Genomic DNA, 21,076 nt, shown 5'->3' on the forward strand with positions numbered 1-21,076 from the left:
GAAGTGGTGCATTTAGACGTAGAATCTCATTCTCATGGTAGCAAAACTATAAGCTAAAGAATGTGGATTTTGAGCGTCAGAAAGATGTTCTCAACTATAAATTGGCGGTTGACGTGATAGAAACTCAGCTCTCTTCCGAGTTGACTCACTTCATATTTTGTTTTAAACAAATAATAGAAACAGTCCCCAAAATTAGTACAAAGTACAATTAAGACTTTATATTTTAAAATAAGTAAGATATAATCTAAAACTTTATCAATGTTACAAATATCCTACCATTCAACATTTATAATTATAAATCAGTCTCCATTCACAGTTATTGAGCTTTTTGGTATATATATGTTTTCACAAAAATGAATAAATAAATAATAAATAGGTAAAAGGTTTTGATATACGAAAGTTTCATCTTTCAAAAAGTGTTCATTTATTTTAACATTTTAAATTTTATATATATATAAGGTCAAAATTGTTTTAATAATTTTGTAATTTGTGTTTTATATTTATTTTTGTTGTGATCGAAATTAAAATTCAATAATATTATTTTTACTAAATGAAAGTGTATAATCTTTTTCCCACAATTTGGGATGATCTTGATCCAACTATAAATTCATTTGAATTTTATTTTGACAAACAAAATTGTAACACAATCCTATGGTCTACTAATTATTATATTGAAACTCATATTAGAGTTGTTGTTCGCACTATTTTAAACATTTTAAACAACTATGTAAAATAAGAAAATAATAATTAAAATTCACTACTCAATAGAAAAGAATGGGATGTTTAAGTTAACCGTTAATTAAAAAAAAATTGCTCTAATTAAAAAGATTTTACTTTTAAAATTATTGAATTACTTGACGCAATCTCTATAATCTGATTCCCTGAAAAAATAACAAATTTATAACAAATTTTCTCTTTTTTTAACGTCTCTTTTCTCACCATTTATTCTTTTACCAGTCATTCACCTCCTGTTACATCTCAAATTCCCTCTCATATCCTTTCTCTTCATAAATGTATATTCATTATCTTAATTTCTATAGAATAGGTACTAAAGTATCCCAACCAAACAATAATCTAATAGTTAATTGCCTTCAATAAGTGGAATAATTATTGTTCTATCATAATTTATTCCATGAAATCATAGAAAAGTAAGCACAATACTTTATTTCTCTATAATTGTCTAAATAGTAATTCATTTTTAACTATATTATCTTATATTTTTAACGAACTAAAAAAAAATTGTTTTACTAAGTTAAAGAAAATCAATACAAATCTATTTTATATAATCTTCTAATAAAATTGAAATATAACTTAAAATTTTATAACATAAAATCAAAGTGATGGATATAGGGTCCTATTTATTATTAAATAATTGTTGCACTTAATCATTCAAGATTAGTACAATGTGGCCAGGATGCCGGTTGGTGATACTAATTATTAATTATTAATATATTTGATATGGTATCGGATGGGCCATATATATGTCACATGTGTCATGCCTCTATCTACCAAATGTTCGATTTTAAATTTAACTTCCAACAACTACCGCTAACTTAATTACTAGTCAATCTATGTTGACCCATGTACTATTATTAAATAATAAGAGTTAAAAGTAAAGAAAATATGGATTATTTTAATATTTAGCATACACATAGCTGGAAATTAAATAAATTATGAGTTATTTTAAAAAAAATGGTTGAATGGTAAAAATAAGTGAATTATTCGAATAAAAAATATAAGTAATTTACTTATTTATAAAAATACTATAATTAATAATTTAAAAGATACAATTAATGAATTATTGTAAGATAATATATTTAGTTAGATTGAGATTAATCTCAATTAAGCATGACCATTTAAAAGTATAATAAATAAAATAAATATGTGAAAATCCGAGGATAATAAGATAGCTAAAATAAAATGACAATAATATTATCATAATTTATACTTTAAAAAAAATATCTGAATTAAAGAATTACATGCTAATCAAAATAAATTGAAGTTACAAATGAGATACTATTTTCTTCAATTTTAATTTGATCCAACCTTTTTACTTATTCTAATAAATTATTCATTAATCAATTTGGTTTAATACAAATAAAGTTAATTTAAGATATTTTTTATCTGTCATAGTTAATATCATAATCAAAATACCACTTTAAAATTCAACAAAAAGTAAAACTAATTTTGTTTACATTTAATATAAAATATCAAATTAAATTAGATAAAGTTATTTTTAGGTGAAAATTTAAATGTTTGATATTAAATATATATTTTTATTTTTTTTTAAAAGTAAAAATTCAAAACAAACTATCCTATAACTTTTTTACCATCTTAACATATTTAGTAAGAAACTTAAGCTTAAACAATATATAAAGAAAATATAAAATCTATATTTATATATATATATAATGATGCTTAATTTTTAAAGTGTTCGAATTGTCGGGTCAAAAGTTGTGGTTAATTTGATATATTTGTGAGAGTAAATGGATATTTGGATCGGATTGTGGATTGACCCGCCCATAAACTTAAAACGATTAAAAGTAAAAATAAAAATGTTATAGATATGGTTCAAACTTGCAACATAACAAAAACAAGTACAAATATTTAACCCACTAGGTTAATAACACTTTATATTTTAAATTCAATCACAAATTTAATAAACGCGAGACATTTTAACAATATAAGTTCAACTTTTTAATTAACTAATCTCTCTATATATATAATGCTGCTTAATTTTTAAAGAGGATTGTCGAGAACTAGAGCTGAGAGTAAATGGATACTTGAGTCGGATTGTGGGTTGATCCGCCCATAACCTTAAAACGGTTAAAAATAAAATTAAAAATGCTATTATATTTTTACCGTAATATTTTTTTACGATTTTTTATATTATTGCACGATTTTTATATTATTTATCGTGCAAATGCACGGGATGCATGCTAGTTGGTATAAGAACATTTAATTATTATTATTATTATTTTTTTTTTTTAAGAAACTAAGCTTTTAAAATTTGATTGTATACAGTAATAAATAAAATATAAGATAGGAATTGAGTATATTAAAATACATCAATATTAAAAATAAATAAAAAAAAAACTATAATTTATATATATTTGTGATAGATTTAGAATTGGAAGCATATATATGAAATGAAAATGATTGGTTTGGTTCTAGAAATGGAGAAAAATGGTGTCAAACAATTCAGATCCAGAGTATTTTGAAATTTACTTTCTCTGTTAGGAGGACGGCGGCTGTTAGTACAGTGAAATTGAGTTTATACCATCTATATAGAAGCAGGACAAATTGTAAGTGAACGGTCAAATATAGGAGGAGAGAGAAGGTTCGGGTCTGGTGGCCAACTTCTACTTGCCTTCTCACGTTAAGGCTGAAAGAAGAATCTTCACACATAGATACTGATCATCGTTTCCAATCCAGGTAACCTTCCTTGAACCGATCTCCTTTTTTCTGTAATCTATTGTTGCAATTATCACATATATTTCTAATCAAATCACCGGTAATCAGGTTCTATTCGACTATGTTGATGTAATTTCAGTAGGAAAGCTAATTGTGTGAGACATCGTGTTGGTCTTAATTTGCTGTTGAGATGTTGTAAATGAATGAATCATGGATCTCAATAGTTTGTTTACATTTTCTATTTCTGGAGAGATCTCAAGTTGTACTTGTTGAAACAAGGACAAGTCTGATTATTTTAGCTGGATTTCTTTGATAGGCACCTCTACCAATATGGGATCTGGTGCTTGGACAGTTGAGAAAAGGCTCAGTTTTAGGAGTGAATCCTTCTCGAAAGAGTTAGGGATTGTTAATGAAACTGGTTGTCTTTCCATTATTGTACTTGGTGCTTCTGGTGATCTTGCTAAGAAGAAGACTTTTCCTGCCCTCTTTAACCTCTACCGTCAGGTCCGCTTTTTATATTCCTCTTGTGATGAGATTTAGAGAATTGGTGTATCAACAGTGCACTGCTTGTGATTTTGGATCTTTGACACATAATGATTTGATGGTCGATAACTTTGAGTGTCCATTACTACTGCCTGTCTACAGGGTTTTCTGCAGTCAAATGAAGTTCACATCTTTGGCTACGCAAGGTCAAAAATTTCAGATGATGACCTGAGGAATCGCCTTAAGGGGTAAACACTCCTCACTTTTTGTTTAAGCTTTCTTCTTTTGATGGATATGGAGTTTGTTATTAAGCATTCTACAGCTGATCAATTAATCTCTAACTGATTTGGATCTTGTAAATGCAACAGATATCTTGTGGGCAAGGAAGCTTCAAGTGAGCAGTCCGAAGAAGTATCCAAGTTCTTGCAATTGGTTAGCTTATTTGCTCTGATTGCTGTGTAAATGTTCTGATTAATGTATACATACCTAGCTACCTGCTCATATTTACTGTTTTGTGTAGATTAAATATGTCAGTGGCTCGTATGATTCTGCAAGCGGCTTTGAATTACTAGATAAAGGTATATCTGAGCACGAGTTCTCCAAAAAAAGTGCAGAAGGCACATCCAGAAGGCTTTTCTACCTCGCACTACCTCCATCAGTTTATCCATCTGTCTGCAAAATGATCAAGAGCTATTGCATGAATAAATGTAAGCATTCAAGCTATTATGTTGTAGATGTTATTATTGTTATGAGTTCTGCAAACAAAATTTGTATCTATAACTACTATTTTGAGAGCTTTTCTTATATTTTGACTATTTAGTTTATGCATGTTTCAGAGCAATATAGACTTTATTGGCTTTAGATGTACTGCAACTTCATTCTTTAAAAGATTAATTTTTTTCTATATACCTACCAAGATGACTTTATTGACTTTGTTGTCCTTCTCATCAGGGTTTTGAGTAGGATGCCCCAATCCCTCATAGATATCTGCATAATAGATTTTGTATTCCTGATGTTATATGCTTGCCTTATTGCTGAGCTCAAAAAATGAAGACATCCTTCCTATGTCGAATGAAAATAGGGGACAAACCCAATTTAGGACTTGGACATGGTATTTTAATCAGGACTTACTGTTTATTTTTGTTCAAAATAGGACTCAAAGTTTGAGAAAAGTTCAAATGAAGACTTGAAGTCATGAGCAATTTCAAATTAGGATAGAACTAATGGGAAGAATAATGGAGTTTAAATGTGATGAGGTGTTTGTAATCTAAACTTCTATAATATTTAAATTGCATTTTAGAAATGGGTCAGGGTGAGTAATGACTTAATTTTGATTTTTTATTTCATCAAACTTTAGGTCCTATTTGAACAAAACTTTTGAACTCTCACCAAACATCAGGTGTGAGTATGACTGTAGAGTTGTGGGCAAAAACAAATGTCATTAATTTACCAGTTTCCAGGAAGTATGTAAAGAAACGAGGTCATCCTTAGTGTTGGAATACTTGATTCTAGGATTTCATGTTACTACTGTTTGTAATGTGCTTGTTCTGTGAAGTTGCAAGCAATATTATATATTCCTACGTTCTTTTTCTTATTTTTTTTCCAGCGGATCTTGGAGGATGGACACGAATTGTTGTTGAGAAGCCTTTTGGCAGAGATTTGGAGTCAGCTGAGAAACTGAGTACAGAAATTGGAGAACTGTTTGATGAACCACAAATATATCGTATAGATCACTACTTGGGAAAGGAATTGGTGCAGAACCTGGTAATATATTAGTATGTGTGTTTTGAATTTTTTGTTTTCACATTTTTTCCCACCTTCTTACTTCTCATTTCCAAATCTTGTAGCTGGTGCTTCGTTTTGCAAACCGTTTATTTCTGCCACTTTGGAACCATGATAACATTGCAAATGTGCAGGTAAGCAAGTGTCTCTGTTGAAAATGTCCTCATCTTCTCATTATTTATTGTATTTTTGGTTTTCTCATTCTTCACCCTTTTTTTCTGCAAACTGCTTAGGAACGTTTCTTGCGTTCCACTCTCGATTTCAATAAAAAGTTGACATTTAAAAAAAAAGTATTATTTAATTTGGTGTGTAAAGCTAACATTGTGATTATTCATAATCATTATGAGTGATTTTATGGAAACGAATTACAACAAGTCTTTATTGGCTCATTTTATCCAGATAGCTAGTTTTATTGACTTGAAATTGTGATCATGATTGTAAATGTTTGAAATATAGCATAAATTTGTCTTCAAGATTTTTTTTTTGGGAAAACTGTCTTCAAGATTTATGTCAACGCAAAATGACATTTATCTGCTGCAACCCTTAGATATTCATACTTATCTTCCTCTTTGGTTCTTATACTTGTTTCAACGTTTCTTTCACAGATTGTCTTCAGGGAGGATTTTGGAACTGATGGCCGTGGTGGATATTTTGATGAATATGGGTATGCAACTTACAATCAGTGCTTATCACAGAAGAGTTTCATCAGTTGATGTATAGTTTTTTAACAAATTCATCCAGCTAGTCGTGTCAGATATCCAACAATAGATTGTGATTAGTTTTCTTGTACTATAACGGATTTTCTAGTGCAATGTATTTTCTTTCTTTTTTTCATTAGAATTGTTGGGATGAAATAACATTATGTCTTTTCTTTGTGCAGAATTATTCGTGATATTATCCAAAATCATCTATTGCAGGTAGAATCTGGCAACATTACACAAAAAATATTTGAGTGTGCTTCAGTTATAGCAATATGAAATGTAGAATACATATTCATCTAGTTCTAGTCTCTCTGTTTTTATTTTTGTAATTGTTGGTCTATTTTGTAAGCATAGCTTGATCTATATGTTCATTAACCTTGCAGGTTCTTTGCCTTGTTGCTATGGAGAAACCTGTTTCCCTAAAACCTGAACACATTCGTGATGAGAAGGTGAAGGTGGGTAACTTTATGCTTTCTGCAAACCTTGTTGCACACTAAATTTCTGTATTTGTTACCAAGACATTGAAGTAACCAATTCGTAGTTTCTTGTCCATCTGTCATTGAGTACAATTGTTTTGCGAAAGATCTTTTAGTTGTAGTTGTTTGCTTAACTAGTTTGTTTTTAGTGCTGCTTTTTGTTTGGGAAATGGAAGATGACCGAGCATAAAATAGTAATGAGTATGTTAACTATACCTTTCATCATATTTATTGCCGAAAATATTTTGATGCAACTTAAAGTTGTCTTGAGATATCCTACACTTCTCTTAACATTGCATGAGATATATGCTCTCTTATTTTACCTGAAAATTCTCACCTAATCTTTAGGTTCTCCAATCAGTGCTCCCTATTAAAGATGAAGAGATTATTCTCGGTCAGTATGAAGGTTATACAGACGACCCAACTGTTCCTGACCACTCAAATACACCAACTTTTGCAACCATGGTACTGCGTATTCACAATGAAAGATGGGAAGGTATGAAGTACTTTTAGTTGAAATTATGAGATATTCCGAGTTACATTTTTGTAGAAATGAGTAGTTAATTTCGAGATACAAATACCAAATGTACTTGGTCCTGTTGTTTTGTTCGTTGCTTTAGGATTAGAATCAATTACTAGATGCCATTCCTGGCAGCAGATTTTTTATATTTTATTTACAGTCTTTGTGGTTATTTCTTTGTAGGTGTACCATTTATACTTAAAGCGGGAAAAGCCTTAAATTCAAGGAAGGCAGAAATACGTGTCCAATTTAAAGATGTTCCTGGTGATATCTTTAAATGTAAGTTCATGCTAAAAGCTGGATTGGAGACATTTTTATAGCCTTGAAGCTACTTCATATGCATTTCCACATCATATGAGTTTTGGAACAAAAGGAAGTCTCGTGTTATTGAGTGTCATATATTGCCATAAAACTCTTTTCCTGGCTATTTTCTTTTAAATGGTAGTTTTTTAAAAACAAAAAAGACTACGAAATAGTAGTTCTCACTAAGTTGAGTGTAGGGCATTTCTCCCGTGATGTTGCCACCTGTTATAGTTTTTCAAAACAGAGTTCCATCACACTATTATCACATTTTTATTAATTGTACAATGCATGGATAATAGTCTTCGTTAAACAAACTGTTAGTAGTTGATTGGTTAGGAATATTTGTGAATTGTTTTGTAGGTAAAAAGCAAGGAAGAAATGAATTTGTAATAAGACTTCAACCTTCAGAGGCCATGTACATGAAGCTTACAGTAAGTACTCTGTTCTGTTCATCTAGGCCTTGTTTGATCCAAATAATCCATCATCCAATCAAATTATCAACTAAATTACTAAAGTACCTGTACTTTAATTTTTTTATAACATTTTAAATATTAAATATAAAGGATATTTAATATCCATTTTTCTTCAAACAATATTTTATTTATTTATTTAAATTGGGATTATTTCAAAAAAAAAAAACTACATCAAATAAGCTCCTAGTGAGGTAGTTTGGTCATCACTTAAATTTACAGTGTGAACTCATACTTGTTGATTTTATATTTAGTATCATAGATGCCATGAACATGAGAAGTAAGTTTTCCAATTTCAATCTTTCCAAGCTTTAGGATTCCAAATATGTTATCCCAGACTGCAAAGATTTACATTTTTTCTTTTTTTTTTTTTTTTTTTTTTGACAAAACTATCATAGCTTTTCACATATACCTGTTATGAATTCAACTTGTTGATAAGTAATCATCATGAAGAAGCTCAAATTATATATTAATTTTGCTTATTGACTAAATTTCTTATGCTGGAAATGAGCTTTGAGAAGAAAGCATGGGCAAGTGTGTAGAGACTGATAGGTTTTGTATGTGTGCAGGTGAAGCAACCTGGGCTAGAGATGCTGACAGTTCAAAGCGAACTTGACTTGTCATATGGACAACGCTACCAAGATGTCATCATTCCAGAGGCTTATGAGCGTCTAATTCTCGACACGTATGATTTCTTACGACACACTATTTTCCCTCTAAAATAAAGACTAATGAAGTGTTATAATGAGATCAGATTTGAAAACACGATGTATTGCCAAATAGTAGGGCCTGATGAAATATATGTCTGATGATGATATTTGCAGAATTAAGGGAGATCAGCAGCACTTTGTTCGCAGGGATGAACTCAAGGTATGATTTTGCCAGTATCTATAATAAAATTATTGTTGAATGTCAATAAAAAGACGATGATGATGAGTTTGTTGTGAAATATCAGGCTGCTTGGGAGATCTTCACGCCACTCCTCCACAGGATCGATAATGGTGAAGTTAAACCAATCTCATATAAACCAGGAAGCAGGGGGCCTGCTGAAGCAGATGAGCTGCTGGAAAAGGCCGGTTATGTTCAAACTCATGGCTATATTTGGATTCCTCCAACCTTGTAGATTCTGCTGGCATGGAATTAATCCTCCATTTACATCCAGTCCAGTCCAGTTAGAGAAGAAGGGTAGTATTATTACTGCTTTTGGCTTTTCAATTGAGCCATTTAAGTAGTGTTTAGTGTTTACCCTATTTTCTTTATTACTGCTGCTCCTGCTGCCTAATATTTTGCTTCAATTTGGTAATAAGTATGCAACTGTTTATCATAAACTTATCTCTTCAAAATAAAATGAGAGTATGGTAATAATAGCCTTTTTTTTAGTATGGACAGGACTTGCTAGTTTCTTATATGATAATAATATGGTAAGCTGAAAACAGTTTTTGTTTTTTAAACTAAAGATCTTAGTTTCGATTCCACTTAGTTTCGATTCCACTCTATACGGTTGAAGTGGATAATATAATTGTGGAAATGTGTTAATTTTTTCAACTGGTAGAAACACGATACAATTACATATTGCTAGAAACACAATATATAATTTAGAAAAAATAAATATTTATAAAAGTTTGGTTGTTTTAGAGGATAAACAAAAATATTTTTTTTTATATATAAGTGAGTAAACAGACAGGATGACAATACACAACACATGTATTTCCAGAAAAATCAGAAATTTGAAGGCATGTCATAAGTAAAAACAAAACTAGCATAAAATTTTCAAATTAGTGGAGATGAGATTATTAATTAATTACTTAATGACTATTACAAATTATCTTGTTATACAAATCAGGTAATACAAACAACGATCCATGAATTAGGTCGGACCGGGCACAATACAAACCATGTATCCACTGTCCATGAATTAGGTCAGGCCAACACAACACCATGCACAAGTTTAGAAACAACTAGCATTTGTTTCAACTGTAGAACAAGTTACAATCACGGTTTTCAAAATAAATTAATGATTTTTCATTTTGACATTAATTCTGTTACATTGAAATTAAAATTTATTTTATATATATACTTTTTGTCAAATTAAACTTTTTTCAGAAAATATCCATGTCTATATTCAGTTTACAATGCCAATTTCACTTAATACAACTTGTTTGTGTGTTGTTTAGTTATTGTTTTCTTTTACAAAATAAATTTTAAATTTTGCCCCCAAATTAAGCACATATATCATATTTTTTATGTGCTAATGCTTCTGCTTCAACTGGACTTGCTACATTAATAATTTTTTTTGTTCCACATACGCTTCGTCTGTTGTGTCAAAGGAGTATCTTCTATATAAAAATAAAAACAATTTATTTATTAATAATATAAATTATAAGTTGAGAGAATTACAAACATAACATAATTATATTATCAAGGCGGTTAAAATTTTCGAGTAACTCTTAAATTTTAAGATTTTACGATTTTTAAAAAAAGATAAATGAGTCTAATTTTAAATAAACTCTTATAATTTTAAATTTAAGATAATAAGATTTTACAATACTATATTATTTTATATTAAAAAAATATATTTATGTTTATAAATTAAAATTTTATATTTAAATATATAAATGTTTGAAATCGGTTAATATAAAATAATTAATTATATATAATTAATATTTTTTAAATTAAAATATTAAGTATTTCAATTTTATCTAAAATTTGTAATTCACCAACTATTTTAGATAAAGATTTAAAGTAACTTATTGGATTCGATATTTACTTATTGATTTTCCTTAGTTAGCCGATGGTCCAATTAAGGAAAACAAAAAAAAACTCAAAATGTGTGTTTTTGTTACGGGCCAGGCCCAACACAACAACCCAATAGAGAATAAGTCTCCTGCCCTAACGCCTTCTATTCTCTCTCTCTTCTCTCTTCTACACCGATTCATTTCTTGTGGGAGGGGTTAAGCTAGGGTTTTACTAATTGCAAAACCTCCATCTTATTTCTGTATCGTCTTCTTCTTCCCTCTTCTTCCTTCAATTTTTCTTCAAGATGGGAGGAAATCAGGCAGCTATGTCATTTCTAGGTAACATAGCCAAGGTCGCGTTTTCCTTCGGCCTCGGCGGATCACTTCTCAGTTCCTCCCTCTACACCGTTGACGGTGGACAGCGAGCCGTCATATTCGATCGTATTCGAGGTGTTCTCGGTGAAACTGTCGGAGAAGGAACTCATTTCCTCATTCCCGGTCTTCAGAAACCCTTCATCTTCGACATCCGTACTCGTCCTCACACCTTCTCTTCCGTTTCTGGTACCAAGGATCTTCAAATGGTACATCTCACTCTTCGAGTTCTATCTCGTCCTAACGTTGAAAATCTCCCCTGGCTGTTCGTTAATTTGGGTACTGAGTACGACGAGAAGGTCCTTCCTTCAATCGGAAACGAGATCCTAAAGGCTGTTGTAGCTCAGTTCAACGCCGATCAACTTCTTACCGAACGTCCACAAGTCTCCGCCATGGCTCGTGAGAGCTTGATTAAGCGAGCGAGTGAGTTCAATATTGTGCTAGACGATGTGGCGATCACCCATCTGTCTTACGGAGCTGAGTTCTCTAAGGCTGTGGAACAGAAACAAGTTGCGCAGCAGGAGGCAGAGCGTTCTAAATTTGTGGTGGCTAAAGCTGAACAAGAGAGGCGTGCTGCGATTATTAGAGCTGAAGGAGAGAGTGAATCCGCTAAGCTTATTTCAGATGCAACTTCTGCTGCAGGTATGGGTTTGATTGAACTTAGGAAAATTGAGGCTTCTAGAGAAATTGCTGCTACTCTGGCTAAGAGTCCGAATGTTGCATATGTTCCTCCTGGTATGAACATGCTATTGGGAATGAATCCTGGACGTTGAATTGGTATGCCCTTGTTTTACACATTTGATTTTGCTTCTTCTGTTCTATCATTTGATTGTAATTTGAGACAGTCCATTGTTTGAGAAATGGGTTATGTTGTTTGTTGGGTTGCAGGGATTTGATGGCCCTGAAAGAGGAGAGACTTCCATTTGTGGCTGATCCAACTCCTTTTTTCTACTGTCTTTTTCATCTTGGATTGACATTTATTTTCATATGTATTTTGTTCATCAGATTAATAACCCAGCTTTCTTGCTACTTATTTTTACAAGGAATATGAGCACACTCTTCTATTTTGTTCTAGTTTCTTCAACAGTTACTTAATGAATATGATGCTACTATGGCTATGAAGAAATTTCCTCATTTTGTTATTTTATGTATACAGAGAAGACTTAGAAAATTTATGATGTCTTCAGTATTACAATTCATTTTGTTAATGACCCAACAAAATGCCTAAATTTTAACATTTCTTTTTTGAAAGGCTTGTTATGAGTTTCTTCTTGCTCACTTGTACTTTAAAATGACTAGGGCTATCGACCAAAAAAGTAAGATTCACTTGAGTTTGACCAAATTCATTGAAATTCGGGACGAGCCTATAGATTGAATTGAGCTCGATCTCAAATTTATAAATTCGATTTAGAGTTAAAAAAATATTTAATCAAGTTGAATTCGACTTCACTAATTTGCATTGAGCTCGATCTCAAATTTATAAATTCGATTTAGAGTTAAAAAAATATTTAATCAAGTTGAATTCGACTTCACTAATTTGCAGTCCTACTTCCATCTAATCTGAGTCAGAAACCGATTAGATTAAACAGATTGGAGCAAAGAAAGAAGTTGAGCAGCAAGAATGTAATTAGAGGAAGATATTATGTCTCGATGAAAATGGTTCTGCTAAAGGTAATAGGTTTGTAAAAGTGCAGAGATAATTAGTAGATTGAACTTATAAAACATATAGCATTACCTGAAGCATGTAATTATGTAACTACTATAAAGTACAACAACAACACAAGTAGAGTGCAAAATGTAAAGTAATAATGTTTTTTTGCTTTCATCTCTGAAAAGGGAAGAGAAAAGGAAGGTATTGTAGTACTTACTTACTAGTAGGAGGTACACAAAAGCCATTATATAAAATTTAGGTATTTTAAATTATGGTTTAAGCATATTAATCAATCTCTCCTTCCTCTACATCACCCCCACCCCCACCGGTTGTGGTAGTAGTAGTAGCAGCAGCAGTCTCCAGTTGTGGCGGTGACGGCAGAAAAGGAGGAGGAGGTGGATGATCGGGTTCTTCTTCGTCGTCATCTTGTTTCATATACAATCCCAGTTGCTCCAAAGGATTAATGTTACTGCCAAACTTGAAACTTCCAAGGCGGCAGCAATCAACCCCAGACTGATCATCCAGGCACATCTCCTCCACATCATCGTTGTCATTATCATCAACAACTACAGAGCTAGTAGGCATCTGCTGCAGTTCTCCTCCTCCTGCTGCTTCACCACCACTGTCATCTCTCAGCATTGCCAAGTCTTCAAGAAAACCAGAATTCTCGTTTATCTCTACTGTTTTCTCCATCTACAAACGACCATCACCCCAACAACAATTCAATCATTTCATTTCATTTACAAAAACTATTACTACTACTACTACTACTACTTCACCTTCAGCAATGCTTGCCTAGCTGCTTCTCTTTCAACCTCTCTCTTGCGCTTCGCTTCTGCTGCTACTTCAGCTTCTGCCCTTTTCCTACCATCTTCTGCCGCTTTTGCTTCCGCCTGCAGTCGTGCTTTCTCTGCAAACCCAACATTCCATAAGCAACCAAAAACTTCGACATCCATTCATATTATACTCTGATTTTTGGATAATAAAGACTATCTATTTATTTATTTATTTATTTATGCATTAACATCAAAAATCTTCTCCAAGCTAGCTAGCTAAAGAGTTCTTCTACAAAGCATAATGTTGTTGTTACCTTTTCTTTTTTGCATTTCCAGTTCCTCCCTCTCGCGTTTTAGTTTCTCGGGATCACCTTTTTCAACCTACCTTGGCACAAAAGGTTAGATCTTGTCATTATACCATGCGGAACAACAAGCCTCCTCCAATCATCTGCCAACACTTAATAAATATTCTGTTTTAGAATAAGTAAAACCCTACAACTATCCCCAACCTGATTAAATGTCTTCTCTCGCGCTTTTAGTATTGTATCAACAAAACGATTTTTTAAAAGAGCTGCTCTGTACCGTTTGTCCGGTGAAACTTGCCTCTCAATATTATGAGCAATTTCTCCTGATATAATTTACACAAATGTATGAGATATCACCAAACTAAGCTTGTTTGGAAATAATCTGTTTTTTTTTTTAAATAAAATATTTGAACTGATGAAGTGATTAATGATTGGATAAGGGGTTATTTTGGATTAAATCCAAATAACCCTTCACCAATAGAGGCCTAAATGTTAACAAGTAACTCCATCAAAGCCCTGTTGATTACCATCCTGATGACCGTCAGACTCAACTGAGTTCAGCTTCTGAGAGAATTGATCAAGCTCACTGATAGATTCTGAGTACAAACAAACAAGAGAAGACGTTCAATGTAAGGAAGCTAACAATTCTTTTATACAACAATCAGATCCATTTGGCTATTAAGGAGAATTCAAGTACAACATTGGTCATCTCATCTGTTGACTCTTTGATTTAGTTTAGTTTGCAGAAGAATTAGAGATTAGGTTTCATTTTAACTTGGAAATATTTTTGTAAGCTGCAAAAAGGTCATAGTTTTTTGTTTATTAGCTTTTTCCATTGGATATATATACATGATAATTTACTAAAAAATGGAAAATATATACATACATTTGAACGCCTAAAAGAGCAAATATAGTGAACTCTAAATGTTTAACTAGTGCAACAATATAGGTCCCTAAAAGTGACCTTTTGTCAACAATACCCATCCTTTTCTTTATATTATTCAAAATTATTAACTTAAACAGCACTTCGCATTTAACCCCAAATAAACATGAAATCTAGCTTCTACGACTCTCCAACCTAGCAGGCTTGGAAGGATGGGGTGTTAAGATTTTTTAATAACAAAAGAAGAGGATGGGTAATGTTTCAACAATTATAGGAGTTTGAGGGTATATTTTACATTTTAGCACTTCATGTATATATATATATATATATATATATATATATATATATATCATGGGTTATTTTCAGGCTAACACATCCTATGACCTTCCACTTTATTAAAGGTATTACAACTTGGTAGTAGCTTAAACTATATATTTGAGAGTTAGTAGTAGTAATTGTAGGATGCATTATCGAAGTCTACAACAAAATGTTTCGAAGGTAATAAAAAGAAGAATTTCAGAGGTGACTCACGGTTCCCATGAAGCAAGTCACCATCTTCTAACTTGTCATCCAAGTTATTTTGAGAAACTGAGTTGCCCTGTAAGCAAGTATAGTCACTTTAGTCAACTACTGTATGAAAAAAAATATCAAAATCTTGTAAAGACAGACTACAACTAGAAAATGATTGACTGAACTCGTCCTGCATACCATTGATGATGTATTTGGTTGGTGGGACTTCTCACAAACAGTAGACTTTGAATCTGCAAAATATATGTAACCAACAAATTAAATGGCACGCTAGTATGACAGACATCTTTAGTGTTAATACAAATAAAGGCCTATCCAAATACATGGAGATATTTTCAAATACTAAAGAAAACACTAGTTTATTCTCAGAGACGAATGATGAAGACAAGGTCAAATCTAGAGTTTAGCTCCAGCAGAAGATCCTTAAATGCTATACTGATTGACTTTATAAGATACACATGTTAGAATAACAAATACAAAAAATTACATGATAGAAAAAGCCACTCAAACAATTCTGCAGACACTGCTACAAGGTGAGTCAATCAAGTTATAAATTATAATGTGGCTATTGCTAAGTTTCCTCTGTACAACAAAATCATCAAGGATGAGAAGTTGAAGGTAAGATGAGAGCAATGGACCTCCAATAAAAAGAACAATAGTAAGGTGGAATGGGCATCCCTAGATTGATGGGAAAAGCTATAATAATTAACAAAAAAATTGTTCCCTAAAACTGATAAGATGTGCAGTTTAATAGTCACAAAAAATGAAATAACAGCAAGGCCTAGTTTAAACACAAAGTGTTCCACTAAAAAAAAACAGGGCTAAACCCAAACCAAATGCTACAGCAAAAATATCTGCACTAGAAGAAACCACCCTTGAGTCATATTTCATTACAAACTCCCTCTGTTATGATAATGTAGAAATAGCTTGTTATAATTAACATATTATCTAGTAAAACTACCTTTTAGTTAATGCATTTATTTGTAGATGAGAAGTTGTTTATATTAGATAAAGATGTTCCTAATTTATAGTTACAACTAACACTAGACATCTAGTTGTATAAAAGCTGCCTTTGTTACAATAATATATAAAGTAGTAAGAGAAAATATGGTGGCTAAATTATAAATATATAATGGATGATCTATGAGTTCAAAGAAGATTAAGAAATTATTCTATAATAAGATATGCATACATGACGAACAGATTATCCGTGAACAATTGGAGAAAGTAACATATTCCCAACAAACAACACAAAAAAGAAATGCAAATATATAAAGTAAAAGTATAATAACCAAGAAGAGATGAATATGGAAAATTTATGATCTCGTACACTTGTGAGTTCTCTGGGCTGTTTCATTCTCAATATCCATGGAAGGGTGGCTAGTCACAGGAGGTTCATTCTTTCCTGTATCAATATCCTCGTCAACAAGGTCATTCCCTGAAAAGATAATATGTGAGGCAAAATAAAAATAAGCTGCAATTCCAGAAAACATCATATATATATCCACCAATTTTATCTGCTATAGTGACCTTTGGACAACTGCATGGATGAGTTACTAAATCCAGATTCATTCAGCAACTGCAAGTATGGTACAAATATTCAGTTAATTTGACACAATGTCCACATTTGCATGAGGAAGTTGAAAAGTGAGGTACCTCAATCTCACATGGTTCAGACTTTGCATGACATTTTTCCTTTTTCTGCATATAGTCATCTATAAGCTTTTGCAATGTGAACAAGGTGCTATCACTAAGATCATCAATATCAATTTCAATCTCATCATCTGTTATTTCCTTTCCATTTGAACACTGTTTCTTCAGAAATTCAACAATATTATCTGGCAAATCTCCCAACACAGCCTCTAGTTTCCTGCTAAGCAAATGTTTCTCCTCCGCTGTCATTATTTGGGTGACTGGAGCCGAAACAAATGTTGAATGCACTGCATTTGGATTGAACCTTCTCTTTTTTGATGGAGGAATTGGTGTTTCTTTCTCCTCCTTCAGGCTTGTTTTTTCAAGAATCGGTGAAGAGTCTTTCAGGACTTTTTTCTCAATTACTTTCCATCTCACTTCAAAAAACTTACTAAGAGTTTCGGCCATAGAATGAACAGGAGTACCAGAAGGATTGTAAAGTAATGCGTTAGAAAAGGTAAGCCTGACGTCAGAAAGGAAGTCCGACGGACTCAAATACTTGTTCAAAGCAAGGTTATTTCTTATCGTTCCAAAATCCATTGGATGCTTGATGATGGATAAGTAATCTGGAATATTTAACTTGACAGGGTCAACAGGTTCATTGAACACGTGACCATAATTGTGTTGCATTAACTTTTTTAGCAATGACTCGCACTGGTTCATCAAGATCAAGCTGGATGTGCTCGAAGTGGATGGCTGTGTGGTTGCCGATTCAAACCTTCCAGAATTTCCACGATTCCAACCGCGTGACCCCTTATTGTTCAAAGGATTTGATTTCCTCCCATGATTGGATGCCAAAGCAGAGCATTTTGCCATTGTCTCTGTCATCTGAACATTTTGCACATTACTACAACTAAGAATGTCACTTGTGGATGATAATGCAACAGCATTTGTTCTTTGCAGCTGAACTCTTTTACGGAAACTCTGAATCTGCTCGAGTTCAGACCTCAACCTCACCACAAGATTCTTCCTTTCAGAAGCCGACATTTTTGATAAAGGAAGAACTCGTATGGGGACACCAAAAACATCACGGGCAGCTGAATTCAAATCAATGCACTTCCTTCTCGGGTCATTTGAATCCTCTGAAGCAGTCCTCTCAGTGTCAATCCCGCCTGATCCTCCTGACTGTTCAGATTGAGGACTAGACACAAAGCCAGAAGAGCAACCTGCAGGAAACCTCGTCTTCTTCGCCATTTTAATGTGTTGAATTAACTAACAAAGCGCTCTGTATGACTGCTTTTGGAGAAACAGAAATTCCACAATTCTGCTAAATCAAACATGACGCTGTAAGAAACTTTTGTGTGTGTATGCTTTAAACATATTCCTTTATGCTATTAACCAATTGGCTCTTTTGCTATTTTTATAACCAAACGGAATAACAAGTCGCAAAAGATAAATCCCAAACACTTCAGAACAGCGAATTCTTCTTATGGATTATACAAACTTTGGATCCAAAACAAGTTTAGAACAGCGAATTCCTCTTTATGGACTAATCTTAAACAAAATCTTCAACTGATTGAATCAAACACCATTTGTCTACAGAATTCCGGGTACAAAAAACAGCAAGCAGACAGAGGACAATTGTAAGTAGTTTAAGTACACCAGACGTTGACACAGATTAGCTTGATTCAGAACAGTAGTGAAGTGGAATACGTAAGCAAAACCCTAAAGATGAGAAACCTGAGATCCAAATTGAAGCTGTGAGTTGCCTCGGATATACGAGAAGGAAGCGGCGATGACAGCTTGACCGAAGGCTGGATATGGAGGATCGGCAAATATGGATCGGAGCCCTAGCGCCGGAGAGAAATCTGAAACTCCGAGGAGCCTTCGAAGAGAGAGAAACTGAGGTCTCTAGTCCTACTTAAATTAAAGGGCCGCAGCCCACTGCCGCTGTCTCGGCCAAAATATCGATACCGTTACTGGCCCCACATTCAGAAGAATCTGACGGCTCTGCCATATTTCAGAATAAACAAGCCCGATATTATTTTCCAATTAAATTATTTTATTTACTACAAATAAAATAATATAATTATATTTTGTATTTTATTTAGTACAAATAATATATTTTTAAAAAGTAATAATATATTTATTTATTTTTTACTTTATTTTGGAAGGAAAATGCTTATTGAGTATTATTGAGAAAGGAAATTGACAGCATTTATTACAAATAACAAATTTAAAAAGTTCCATGTATATCTCAACTATTTCATGCTAATCAACTTGATTATCAACTAACTTTGAAATCATAATTGTCTTACTATATTAAATATAATATATTCATTTTGGATAATAAAACATTAATATTTTATAAATATATATTTAATTAAATTATATTCCAAATGATCTCTCTTATAAATTGAATAGATATCTGGACAAAAAAAAATATTAACTAATTTTCATTTAAACTCAAACTTAAACCCATATTAAGGAATGTCATGTAACAATTATAATTATATATATATATATATATATATATATTTGTATATAATTGAATATGTTTCATTTTTTACTCTAGTGTGTTATATGTTTCAAAATGAAACGAGAAATATAAACTCAATAAAAAAACACTATAATTAAACTCGTTAAGTTAAAAATTATAATTCTTCTTTAATTTAATTGATAAATATTGAAGTAACTCTACTTAGAAAGTTTAAACAGAAATGCTATTAAATTTTATTAAATTTTATAATTTTTCTTGACTAAACTAGTAATGATAGAGAAAACTCCATTTGGAGAGCATGAACTATGAGAATGGAATGATTCCTCTTAAATTGGGTTAAGTTAAGATTTAGAATGCTATTTAGATAGTCATACTCTATTTATCATATTACCTTATGAAGTCTTTGAGGGTTATGATCAATTTACTTATGGAGTCTAATGATTTAGAAGACTTGTGATAAATATGCTTATAAATGAAGTTAATCTGCTTCAATTTGGAATCTGCTTATTTAGGATAAATGTAAGCAGATTAACTTCATTTATGATATCAACAATTAAAGTATTAAACCTCTAATTATGATGAAAAGGATTGCAATGTTATTATCCTAAGCTTAATACTTTTTATATTATTGTGTGAGAAATGAAGTGACTTACAAGATTAAATAAAGCAAGAGAAATAAGCACTATAATTTTAATGAGTTTGGTTTTGTTATAAAATATTGTGCAATTTATCTAATCATAGTTATACAAATTTAAATAAAAATCTGTATCATTTATTTTCGAATTAAATACATTCTCAACTATGGTTGCAAACATCTCACAGCACATGAACGGATCTTCGAATCATTCTAACACAATACTATTAATATTATATAGGATACTTCATATTTTTTTCACAATTTACCAATGAAGTATAATGTACTAATATTATAATTGGTAAGGATAGCCTCAACCAAAAAGAATAAATCATTTTGAAAGAATGTATCGAGAAAACATCCAATTCATTAAGAAACGGGTGCATCAACTTTCGTTTAAAAATTGGGTAAGAATGACTAATATTCAAGGTGACATTTCAGGTTCCTTTTGAAATTAAAAAAAAAATCACTATTAGGAGGTCATGCTACAAAAATGAAAGTGATGATATTCCTCCCATCACATTGTTCTCCCCTACAACATCTACAACATGGAAGCATGTGTTCCTTAAAACATATTTTCCCTTAAAACATATTTTCAACTGAAAATTATCAATTGATTATGAAGTGAAAATTAAGGTTGTCTTAGTTCATATTATGACCATTCACGACCATAAAAAGTTGGGACAAGAAGACTCAAAGTTGATTTACAAATATATCACCTAAATTAATACTTGAATTAAATATTTGATAAAAAACAATTATCACATTTTTTTGTCAATTATTTTTTGATAAAATATTTCAAAATACTAATAAAAAAGATGAGGAATCATTATCGATCTAAAGGTAATAGTAAAAAAATGACAATGAAAATAAATTTTTTAGACAATGGTGTGCATCCAATATGCGGATGC

General features: G+C 31.8%; 3 protein-coding genes across 3 annotated transcripts; 2 read left to right on the forward strand and 1 right to left on the reverse strand.

Annotated features, from left to right (window-relative positions):
* The first annotated feature begins 3,278 nt into the window (after positions 1–3,278).
* On the forward strand, positions 3,279–9,621 carry LOC124937960 (glucose-6-phosphate 1-dehydrogenase, cytoplasmic isoform). The gene is made up of 16 exons (XM_047478301.1): positions 3,279–3,435; positions 3,731–3,918; positions 4,060–4,145; positions 4,266–4,329; positions 4,418–4,604; positions 5,504–5,661; positions 5,745–5,813; positions 6,285–6,343; positions 6,560–6,596; positions 6,764–6,835; positions 7,205–7,352; positions 7,560–7,655; positions 8,040–8,110; positions 8,719–8,834; positions 8,974–9,019; positions 9,105–9,621. Exons 2-16 carry the CDS (start codon positions 3,745–3,747, stop codon positions 9,270–9,272), a joined length of 1,551 nt encoding a protein of 516 aa, XP_047334257.1. The 5' UTR covers positions 3,279–3,435; positions 3,731–3,744; the 3' UTR covers positions 9,273–9,621.
* A 1,444-nt stretch (positions 9,622–11,065) lies between these two features.
* On the forward strand, positions 11,066–12,327 carry LOC124940178 (prohibitin-3, mitochondrial). The gene is made up of 2 exons (XM_047480661.1): positions 11,066–12,033; positions 12,145–12,327. Exon 1 carries the CDS (start codon positions 11,190–11,192, stop codon positions 12,027–12,029), a length of 840 nt encoding a protein of 279 aa, XP_047336617.1. The 5' UTR covers positions 11,066–11,189; the 3' UTR covers positions 12,030–12,033; positions 12,145–12,327.
* Positions 12,328–13,040: 713 nt separating this feature from the next.
* Positions 13,041–18,949, reverse strand: LOC124937461 (transcription factor GTE8-like). Its single transcript, XM_047477729.1, has 10 exons — positions 17,056–18,949; positions 16,930–16,978; positions 16,730–16,837; positions 15,580–15,632; positions 15,403–15,469; positions 14,516–14,584; positions 14,193–14,311; positions 13,998–14,064; positions 13,687–13,817; positions 13,041–13,600 (listed from the first exon to the last, which is right to left on the reverse strand). Exons 1-10 carry the CDS (start codon positions 18,283–18,285, stop codon positions 13,193–13,195), a joined length of 2,301 nt encoding a protein of 766 aa, XP_047333685.1. The 5' UTR covers positions 18,286–18,949; the 3' UTR covers positions 13,041–13,192.
* Positions 18,950–21,076: the final 2,127 nt, after the last annotated feature.

This window comes from Impatiens glandulifera, chromosome 5 (genome assembly GCF_907164915.1).
Source record: "Impatiens glandulifera chromosome 5, dImpGla2.1, whole genome shotgun sequence".
In the NCBI taxonomy this organism is placed as follows: Eukaryota; Viridiplantae; Streptophyta; class Magnoliopsida; order Ericales; family Balsaminaceae; genus Impatiens; species Impatiens glandulifera.